The sequence below is a fragment of the Quercus robur genome, chromosome 6, assembly GCF_932294415.1.
Source record: "Quercus robur chromosome 6, dhQueRobu3.1, whole genome shotgun sequence".
In the NCBI taxonomy this organism is placed as follows: domain Eukaryota; kingdom Viridiplantae; phylum Streptophyta; class Magnoliopsida; order Fagales; family Fagaceae; genus Quercus; species Quercus robur.
Genome location: NC_065539.1, coordinates 16,635,581 through 16,647,019, shown reverse-complemented (window position 1 = coordinate 16,647,019; position 11,439 = coordinate 16,635,581). Strand labels below are relative to the sequence as shown.

The following is an 11,439-nucleotide window of genomic DNA, read 5'->3' as shown; positions in this document are numbered from 1 at the left end:
TTTATTGTGCATAAGTAGTTGGATAAACAAGTTCTCGAGTTTTTTTTTTATATTTTTTTTTTATATTTTAAATACAATAGAATTTTAATATATATGCCGATTTTACAAGTTGAGTTAAGTGAAATCCACAATAAGTTTAGAATTTATGCTTGGATTTAAGTGTTTTATACAAGCTCTTGATCACTTTTGACCTCCAACAAAGCATCAATATATGCTCAGATTAATGAATACAATCAAATTATATAATTGCTCCTGGAATAACAATTATAAAAGAATTCTAATGCAGTACTCTTAATGCACAAGATTAAAATAACTTACTATGTCATTTTACCGTGCAAGTGATCTTAAACATATAATTTTGGCTAAAAAAATCCATTAAAATGAACCCTGAAACATACAAAATTTCATTTTTGTTTATTTTTTTACAATAGTAAGTACTAAGTATAAATAAATAAAAAAGTACCATCATAATTCAAATTTTGATTATCTTTTGTTATTAGAACTGGAATTTTTTTTTTTTATTCATCAATAAGAGGAAGTCTTTTCTCCTCACTTAAAACCATCACCTTCTGGCAAATTTCTTATGGAAGTTATGAATTATTAAGCCATTTGGCACCCATATTAACACAACTTATCTAACCTCTAAAGATAGGGAACACAAGCCATTCAAATAGTATTGTAGAGAACCCGCAATTCAAGGTATATATCAAACCAAGAAATAACAAGATTGTTATGTGTTTGGAGTTCATAATTTTTTTTGTAATAGGGAATTCACACCCTTGGCACCTGACAGAATCTTCTCCAAATCAAAATCAATTTAAAAGAAAGTTTTGTATATTTAAGATTAGCAAAAAATAAAAAAGTTTTGTATATTTAAATGTCGTTGCACCATGTAATTTTAAGGGTCAAATGAACTATCTCCATTTTAATTTTATAGATTATCAAAATTGTCATTTGGAGTAAAACTTTGTCTAATTGATCAAGTCCATTAATCACAAAAAATTCATGTCATAAGAGGAAGGTGAAGGAAATAGATATGGTGGGGCCCCTGGTGCCTATGCTCTGTTTGTGAAGCTAGGAGGAACCAGAGACACAGAGTGGGATAACGAATACATCAGCAACCACCAAAACCAAACCTTGGGCAGCGACAAATCCCAAGCCAAAATCTCACCACCCCCATATACCACACACACACACACACAAAACGATACATTAACAAAGTGAGATAGAGAGCTTTTAGAGAGAGAGAGAGAGATATGGCAATGGCAATGGCGCTTCGCAGGCTTGCCTCATCCATTGACAAGCCGATTCGCCCAATCTTCAATGGCGGTTCCCTCTATTACATGGTTTTCTTTCTTTCTTTCGTTCTTTCTTTTGTGTTCCTAAACATTTCCTTTCTTACAACTTATTATCGTTGGTTTTGTTTCATAATTGATAGTCATCTTTGCCTAACGAGGCTGTGTACGAGAAGGAAAAAACCCGTGTCACTGTAAGCTTATTTCTTTAATCTCCAGTTCCACTCCACCATAGCTTTATTACATATGTACTTCTATTTATGTTTTATTACACATGTACGTGTTCACTGCATTTCCTACTTTGCTCTGTTTTTTTTTTTTTTTTTAATACAGTGGCCGAAGCAATTGAATGCTCCCCTGGAGGCTGTTGATCCCGAGATTGCGAACATTATAGAGCTAGAGAAAGCTAGACAATGGAAGGTACACTTACTCATTCTCTGTTAATCTTTGGACATGTTGGGCTCATTTGTTAGTTTGATTAGGAGTAATTGTTCCAAACAACTCATATATTTGAGGTTGATTTTAGTTCAAACTCCGTTAAACAAATCACCAAATAATGTAAAGTGCAGAAAAATAAACAACACAGGCAATTTGTTTACTGACTGAAAAACCAATGGACAATTCTAATTGGAAAAACGTTATCACCAACCCAATAGAATTGAAATTTATACAACTGATTGCTACCCTTGGTAGTAGTACTTACATATGTGACTCCACACTGCTCCAAGCTACTTGGACTCTTCTAATCTGGAATCTCTAGCAAGAAATGCATCTGTGACTTCAATGACCACCTTGAAAACTCTTCTCTGTTTTACAACAGGTAAAACACTGTAGCTTTTGCCTTGATCGCCAAACAAAAGCTTCCTCTTGAGGTTTGAATTATGAACTCACTTATTGGTGAAATTAGGTTTAGGGTTTTCTCTTTTGTAGTACACGGCACAAGCTGTCTAAAACTCTATTTTCATCAACTATTATGTGCTCTTATATAGTTTAGCATGTAGGGCACAAAGTCCTACTTAACAACTGACTAAATGGGCTTGTCAGCTTGATGAGACTTAGGTTTCCCGATCCTTGATTGAAAGAGGCTTATTTACGAGTCGATTGAGAGAGAATCAAGAAAAAACCGCAATTGCCTTTATCTTGAGCTGAATCTTAGACTTGGTCTTGAACTTGATTTACAATGTTACAACTCAATCAAGACCTACATTGTCATGGATTTGCCAACACAATACCTAACTTTTTTTTTTTCTTTTTTTTGTGGAGGGGTGAAACTTTTTATGTGTATTGTGTAATTCATTTAAAAAGTTAATAAATTCTTAGTTTTTTGTACCCTTTATGTGAGAACATAATTTAGAATTTATTTATTTTCTCTTGTAAAGTAGTGTGAAAAACCAAATTTAACTAAGCCACATAGTTGTATTAGGTTTATGGACAAATTTAAGAATAGAATTAATTTTTTTTCTTTTCTTGCATACTCTAGGTGATAGATGAAGGATTAGGGGTTTTGCTATTGACGAATGTGTAATTACAGTTTATTGTGTAATCTAATATCTTATTGGAATTCATTATTGTGTTGGTAAAGGGGCTAGAACTCATTCCCTCAGAGAACTTCACTTCTGTCTCTGTAATGCAAGCAGTTGGATCCGTCATGACTAACAAATACAGTGAAGGGTATCCTGGTGCTAGATACTATGGAGGAAATGAGTACGTGGAGTCTTCTTCATCTCTTGCTTGTGCTTGTCATGGATGTGATTGTGATTAGCATGTTGTTGACCCCTTTAAATTTTTTTTATTTTTGAACTTCCCGGTTAAATTTTGACACAGATAAGCATGGAACTCCCTCACATTTCAGGTACATTGACATGGCAGAATCCTTATGCCAGAAGCGTGCTCTGGAAGCATTTCGGTTGGATCCAGCAAAATGGGGAGGTAAATATGTGCTACTGTTCTTGCTGATACATCACATGAAATTTGTCTCAAAACCTTTCTGAATCAAATAAATGGTTAGCTGTAACTATGTTTAGGGATGGCATTTTACATGAAATTACCAGTTCTTATGTCTCATGGACATGATAAGAAGTAACTTACTAAATTTTAGGTTTGGTGGCAAACGGAGATGTGTTATTGGACAGTTGCTTAATAGGAAGTTTAATGGGATTGACTTTTCTTAGTATGTGATGGCTAACAAGTTCTCCTAAATTCATATCACCTTTGTCGTTGTAGTGAACGTGCAGCCTCTATCTGGCTCTCCAGCCAATTTTCAAGTTTACACTGCATTGTTAAAACCTCATGATCGAATCATGGCACTTGATCTTCCTCATGGTGGGCATCTATCCCATGGATATCAGGTATTTACAGCTTTCATATAAATGAATTTGGACTTTTATCTCCCTTGAAGATCAGTAGGCATCATTTCCCCAAATTTCAGTAACATTTCTTTTATTTGGGAAGTCATCATAGCTGTGTGGCGTACGATGATCATAAAATTTAATCTTGTTGAGTTTTGAACTTTAAAGTGGATTTAGTCTTTTGTCTTGTAACAAAATTTGATTAACTCTCCTTGTTTGTGACACTATCTTTGGCTTGTCTTATAACCTTACATTGTTTCTTTTGCTGCGGTGCAGACTGACACCAAAAAGATATCTGCAGTCTCTATATATTTTGAGACAATGCCATATCGATTGGATGAGAGCACTGGCTATATTGACTATGACCAGGTAGCTTTTCAGCTCAACTCCCTTATTTATTTTCAAATCCCCCATATCTATGTGTAAGTGTAAATTGTGTAACATGAAAAGATGTGAATCACAGTTGGAGAAAAGTGCCACACTATTCAGACCAAAGTTGATAGTAGCTGGTGCTAGTGCTTATGCACGGCTATATGATTATGCACGTATTCGTAAGGTAATATATTGATCTCTATCAAGAAATTATTGTGCATTAGTGTATATGGTTTTTAGCTAATGATTGACTTGAGAATCCAAGGTAACATTTTTTTGCTATTTGATAGGTCTGTGACAAACAGAAAGCTATATTGTTAGCAGATATGGCACACATTAGCGGGCTGGTGGCAGCTGATGTCATCCCATCTCCATTTGAGTATGCGGATGTAGTGACCACCACAACTCACAAGTCACTTCGTGGGCCACGTGGAGCAATGATTTTCTTCAGGAAGGGGGTAAAAGAGATTAACAAACAAGGGAAAGAGGTATATTTGTTCTTGCCATGTTGACCCCATTTTTTACTTGTTATAATTTACTTTTCCCTTAATATTGTGATGAATTTTATGAAATAAATCAAAAGTTTATACTTTTTGCTTTTCCTGAAGGTATTATATGATTATGAAGACAAAGTAAATCAGGCTGTATTTCCTGGACTTCAAGGTGGCCCACATAACCACACAATTTCTGGTTTAGCAGTTGCATTGAAACAGGTTGGCAGCTAATAAGATTGTCATCATTTAATTATTTCCATAATAGTAGATTTTGTTCCAATTATTTGCAGCAGAAAGGAATCCACACCACTTACAGTTTTTATTAGAATTGAGGTTTTTTGGGTTATGTCGGACTGTGTGCCTTACCGATCCATCCAACAACCAATTGGTGAAGGATGAAGGGGTACAAATATTTTATAGCATTCGATCGCAAACCAAGTCCATTGGTATTGGAGCGAATTATGAAATCCCTCACAATCCCTCCCTTACAATGTGGCTTCAACGACTCGAACCTATGACCAGGCTCTGATACCACTTGTCGGACCATGTGCCTTACCGATCCATCCAACGACCAATTGGTGAAGGATGAGGGGGCACAAATCTTTTATAGCATTTGATCATAGACCAAACTCATTGATATTGGAGCGAATTGTGAAATCCCTCACAGGTTGCATTGTGACCACCCCCCCAAAAGAGGTTGTTTCATAGTAATGCATACTATAGTGGACATTAAATTGGTTTTGAATGTTGAAGTTCCCAACAAAGTGAGTTCTGGTATTTTTTTTTTCCCCTTTATTGCACATTCTAAATGGTGCTAGGTTCATATTGTTTGATGGGGCAGTTGATACATGCTGGTGCAATGGCATTATTGCATGAATAGTGTTTTGCCTGAAGCTCATGGTACATTTTATGAGATTCACAGAATGAGAGTGGAAGTGCCAAATTCGTTGGAAAAAAAAAATGAAAATACTTTAATAGATGTGCTTAAAAAGAAATTTTTAGGACCATCCCACCCCACTTTTATTTTTTGGGAGGGGAGGAAAAAAAAAAATATATATATATATATATAAAATTAGTTTGTCCATCACTCGGGCTCTTTTCAATATTTTCAAAATCACACTTCTTATTTTCTTAATCTGTCTGGATGTAGGCTACAACTCCAGAATACAGAGCCTATCAAGAGCAAGTTCTCAGCAATTGCTCAAGATTTGCACAGGTATAATATTTATGAGAAATAGCAAAACTTATGCTTGAATCAAAATTTTGTAAATACAACTTTACCTTGTTGACTTACATTGGATTTTGTAATTAATATGATGTTCTCTCATCAATGGATGGGTCTAATTAATTTGTTTCTATTATTTTATTGTTGAAATTTTGCAGACTCTGGTTGAGAAGGGTTATGAGCTAGTTTCTGGTGGTACTGAGAACCACCTTGTTTTGGTGAATTTAAAGAACAAGGTAACCAAGGCAACCTTTTTTTTCTTTTTCTTTTTAATCTCTTGACTTTTCTAGAGAGGCTTCGATACTAAAATTTGTGTCTTATGAAATCACCAACACTACCATTTAGTTGTGCTTTACATTAGACAACAACTTTGAAACAAATCTGCTACTGAATTTTGGTTAAAAGACAATACCAAGTGTCCTGGCAAAATGCATTAAAGACGTCAACTTTCTCAGATAGACATAGGATGAATAATTAACACAACTGTTATTAATTTCTCTGTGTACAGGGTATTGATGGCTCCAGAGTTGAAAAGGTCTTGGAATCTGTTCACATTGCAGCCAACAAAAATACTGTTCCTGGAGATGTATCTGCCATGGTTCCTGGTGGCATCAGGATGGGTAAAGGCTTTTCATTTATCAGATTGTACTTCTTTAATTATTGCTTAATAATTTAACCTGATGAATTCTTGTGAACTTCAGGAACTCCTGCTCTTACTTCTAGGGGATTTGTTGAAGAGGATTTTGCTAAGGTAGCAGAATTCTTTGATGCTTCTGTGAAGTTGGCAGTCAAGATCAAGGCAGAAACCAAAGGTATCTTTGATATTTAAAGTTCATGCTTCTTGGTCTTGTGTTTGTCTGATCACCAGTCATATGGACATGTACACGTGCTTGTGTTTGTAATGGTTGGTATGGGGAAAATCTAGGCGCTTGAATCCTGCTTATATAGGGTTAATTGTGGTGTAAAAACCAGGAACAAAGTTGAAGGACTTCTTGGCTGTACAGTCTGCTCCTCACTTCCAATCTGAGATCACAAAGCTCCGCCATGAAGTTGAGGCATATGCAAAGCAATTTCCTACAATAGGGTTTGAGAAAGAATCCATGAAGTACAAGGACTGAGAAAGAAATCCTGTTGTGTTAGGTAACTTATCACCTGATTATCTTTAGAGTGTTGCATTCGTGCTTACGAGGCCACTGTAATAGGGTTAAATCATATTTTTTGTTTGTACTTTTTTTAATTGAGAATAATCTATCAAGAACAAAATGGTAGAATTTTAAAGAATGTAACTAATATTAGACAATCTGACTGATGATTAAGAGACTGAAAATAGGATCTCCAATGGGACAAACATGGTGTTAAGTTCAGCAACTCTCACAGGTTCTGTGGCTGGGGCATAGTTTTATGTTCATTGGGATGTGTCCATAGGAGTGTTGTGTACTTGAGGACATGCAGAGAAGAACAATGGAGAGTCGTAGATAGGATTACCTTTGAAAAATGTTCATTTTAATTTGAAATATGTCCTTGGGCTTCAAAGCATCGTTGATAATATAAAAATGAAAAGGTAATTATGACATTATTTGTAAGAATGATCTATACATGCAGATATTCAACACATTAGAGGGCTAATATAACATATTTCCAGGGCCCCAAACTATTTGATACATTTGGACTTGAGTCAGTTGAGTGATACCTAAAAGTAGAAAGTAATGCTTTGCTCTTCCGTTATCTACATCTTTGTAGTGTCTTCGTTTAATATCCTTTTGATTGTTACTTTTGAGGTAGATGGCAGATCACATCATGTTCTGTTTATATATACTTTTCAGTTTTGTTCTAACTGCACATTCTTTTTTCTGGGAACAGGCAGTACAAGCAAAAATCAAGAGAGAGTTCCTAGTTGACAAAGGGAAGGACCATATGTCAAGGATACGTATTTAGAGCCTTAATGTATAAATCCATCAAACCATGATCTGGATATTCATGAATCGTATATAAACATATTAACTGAGGCTTTGCAATGTCACAAACTAGCTTTGATCTGAAATGCAGCTACTTCTTTATCCCTATGATGTATTTAGTTAAGGCAAACTCTGATATGCTCTCTCACAATTGAAAATTTACCTTCATAAACCCCCTCAGCAGAGCCCTTTGGTGACAAAAGTTGCAGGGACTTTTACCAAGAGGATTTGTTGAGGTGATATGTCAATTTAACAACTAGAAATATCACTTGTTAAAGTATTTTGTTGTCAATAAAAGAACATGTTCAATCTCGCCTATACCAAAAAGAAACTCATTAGTATTTTGACCTAATGGTAAAGATTAATTGTAGTCGGTAAATATTTAACTCAACACAATGTGTATTAACTTAGGAGAACCACATTAAAATCTAGAAATAGTGATCTCGTTAGATAAACAATTGGAACACTAAGGTGTCTCTCCTTTCACTAAGGGACATTGCTCAAACACTAACATCTCTCAAGTCTATTGCTAGTTGATCACTCTTTCCCTTTCTGCCTCCCCCTTGAACTTGGTAGGAGGGTATTTATAGAGGAGACTTGAGTTCTTTCCCCTAGAAATTGGGGTTGGGAGGATGATTCTATCCACCTCCCCTACTTTTGTGAGAGTGAAGGGATGGGTATAGGGCTAATCCTACCATCCCTATCGTTTAAATGGGTCATTCAGCATTAAATGCATCGTGACTATCGATAGGTGACAACAATAAATAAAGAGACAACGGTTAGCTTTCTCTAAACATTATCCAAGAACCAAACCAAGGAGATCAATATTATGTGTCCAAGAATTCCCTTTGGGATTTCGCCCAAGGAGATGCTAATAAGGGTTCGGTTGGCCTTAATGGCACGTGATGGGGTTCCATATGATATACCACAAGGAAGTGCAAGCATGCTAGAGTTCATGTTTAATTAAGTAATTATATTGGATATTGCCAAGGGATTTCCCTGCATTACTATCATAAAATGAATGCCATATATATATTAATAAAATCCCTAAAAAAATGCTTTTAAAAAACACTTACAAATTTTTTTTGTGCATAGAGAGAAATGAAAATGCTAAACTTAATTGTAAAAAAATTGTTCCCTTAAACTTATTCAATGGAAAATGGTAATATTATAAATTATTTTCATTCTAAGAAAATGGTGTTTTAATTTTGGATCATGTTAATGAGTGCCCCAGAGATCGGGTTACCCCGTCCGAGACCATCTGACGCCCTGGGGTGTAATATAGTCATAAAGGCCCCCATTTTTTGTTTTCTCAAAAAAAAAAAAAATGTTAATGAGTGCCCTTTAGAGAATTGGTTAACAATCATTTTTAATAAAGTTTTGACACCACTTTTATTGGGAAATAAAAAAAGCTGTCAAAACATTATTATTATTATTATTTTTTCTATAAAATTTTCTTTAAATGAATTATTAACTAATGCTCTAATGACATTCGTTAGCATTTCTCTTTAATTTTTAACGAAATTATTTCATTCTTTATCTATAAGATATTTCAAAAATTCATAAATCGATAATGTGGTGAACGGAACTGAGGACTTTCGAGTTTACAGAACTTAAAATCCATTAAACCTGCCGCCCAAAGTCGGACCTCATCATTAATTAACCGCAGGCAATCTTCATAGTCAGAAACCAAAAACGACATTGATCCAACCTATAACAGAGGAAAGAAACTCCAAGTTAACTGAATTTCAAATGTAAAGAAACGGTAAATACTATCAGAGTGTAAGTGAAGGTGCAAGTGAAACTGTTGATCACAAGGAAGTAGCAAGAGCAGAGTGTGAGAACAGTGGAGCTTGATCTGAGTAATGGGCACTGCATAAACGACATTGGTAGCTTCTGTGTTGTAGCATTATGAGCAACGACCTGTAGCTTAGCATTTGTTTTGATTGTATAAGTGATCACACGTGGGACTGTTAGTTATTTGTATATACTCACGTGTAAGAGTTAGTCTCAGGTAGTTATTTAGTTTGTCTAGTTTCTAGTTTCTGATCTCTGTTATACATATGGCATTGTACTCTCTTTTTGTAATGAATGAAATACAGAATTTCTTCATTTCTCTGATAAATACCAAATAGAGCATTGAAAGGATTTACACATGCATCGCTTCCCAAAGTCCCTTTCCAATACCAGGTTGGTTCCCACTCAGTTCACACTCTCACTCCGTCAACTAAATGCAAGATCCAGTAGTCGTTGCCATCCCAAGAGCGACAATGACGACAACATTCATAGAAGAGAGGACAATCAAGGTGCGCCTTTACATCTATACAAGAGCAAGGGCCAGCACATCCTCACTAACCCACGAGTCCTTGACTCCATTGTCCGAAAATCCCATATAAAACCCACTGATACGGTCCTTGAGATCGGACCCGGTACCGGGAATCTCACGCTGAGGCTTCTACAAGCTGCCAGGAAGGTTGTTGCTGTCGAAATCGATAAACGAATGGTTGAGATTCTCCACAAACGCGTTGCCGAGAAGGGGTTTGAAGATCAACTCACTGTGAGTTAGCATGTCTATTACATGTTCGATGAAATGCCTAGCTTAAAGTTTTGAGCTTGTGCACGAGTCAATTATTGAGAATGAGCTGCATTTGCATATGGGTTTTGCAGGTTATATGTAAAGATGCGTTAAAGACTGAGTTTCCTCAATTTGATCTTGTGGTGGCCAACATTCCATATGGAATATCTTCGCCTTTGGTGGCTAAGTTGGTATATGGGGATAAACCATTTAGGAGCGCCACGCTTCTCCTTCAAAAAGAGTTTGCGCGGAGACTGTTGGCTAATCCTGGTGATTCAGAGTTCAATCGCTTGGCGGTAAATGTGAAGCTGGTGGCTGATGTGGAGTTTGTCATGGATGTAAGCAAAAGGGACTTCGTTCCATGTCCAAAGGTTGATTCCTCCGTGGTTATTATCAGTCCCAAAGCTGAAATTCCTGATGTGAATCTGGATGAGTGGTTGGCTTTCACGAGAACCTGTTTTTGTAAGAAAAATAAGACGCTGGGTGCTACATTTAAGGGGAAGAGGAAGGTGTTGGAGTTGTTGAGACTGTCCAGAACAACTTGCTCAACCGAAAGTGCCAACAATGATGACAATTATGACTGCAGCAATAATGCTGGTTCTGCTGATGATGATGAAGAAGTGGATAGTGATGAAGTAGACTGTTATTCATCTTCTTGCTCAGAGACACAAATGAGTGTGTTCAAGGGCAAGATCATAGGAGTTCTAAAATCAGGTGGTTTTGAAGCTAAGAGGCCTTCAAAGCTGTGTAACAAGGAGTTACTGCATTTACTTGCATTATTCAATCAAACTGGAATATATTTTCATGATCAATCAAAGCCTAGGATTAGGGATGCAGACAATATAGAACTTGCTGCAGCTTTCAGTTCATAGCAATACTACCTTCCTTTATTATTTGTTCTTTTTTTGTTTTTTTTGTTTTTTTTGTTTTTTTTTTTGCTTCCTAGGTTTGGTAACTGTAAGGATGTTGCCGACAGGAAAATCAGGCAGTAGAGAAATTTTTATTTGCCTAATCATTTTGAATGAATTAAAAAAAGACGACAAATCTAGTATACATTAACGTTGTTATTTTGATGCTATTCGAGCTTAGTTGCACCTGGGTGCTAGACTGCTAATCTAGTTCGTTTATTTGCTGGCACAGACAACATGAACAAAAGTTATATATTTACAAAAAAA

General features: G+C 35.9%; 2 protein-coding genes across 2 annotated transcripts; both read left to right on the top strand.

Moving 5' to 3' along the window:
• The first annotated feature begins 1,064 nt into the window (after positions 1–1,064).
• Positions 1,065–7,797, top strand: LOC126733013 (serine hydroxymethyltransferase, mitochondrial). Its single transcript, XM_050436124.1, has 16 exons — positions 1,065–1,346; positions 1,439–1,489; positions 1,629–1,715; positions 2,878–2,999; positions 3,148–3,224; positions 3,519–3,643; positions 3,920–4,012; positions 4,107–4,199; positions 4,306–4,503; positions 4,624–4,728; positions 5,660–5,725; positions 5,893–5,970; positions 6,243–6,354; positions 6,436–6,546; positions 6,707–6,874; positions 7,595–7,797. Exons 1-15 carry the CDS (start codon positions 1,257–1,259, stop codon positions 6,850–6,852), a joined length of 1,554 nt encoding a protein of 517 aa, XP_050292081.1. The 5' UTR covers positions 1,065–1,256; the 3' UTR covers positions 6,853–6,874; positions 7,595–7,797.
• A 1,911-nt stretch (positions 7,798–9,708) lies between these two features.
• On the top strand, positions 9,709–11,164 carry LOC126733012 (ribosomal RNA small subunit methyltransferase, mitochondrial). Its single transcript, XM_050436123.1, has 2 exons — positions 9,709–10,246; positions 10,357–11,164. The coding sequence occupies exons 1-2, from the start codon at positions 9,845–9,847 to the stop codon at positions 11,134–11,136; spliced, it is 1,182 nt and encodes a 393-aa protein (XP_050292080.1). The 5' UTR covers positions 9,709–9,844; the 3' UTR covers positions 11,137–11,164.
• Positions 11,165–11,439: the final 275 nt, after the last annotated feature.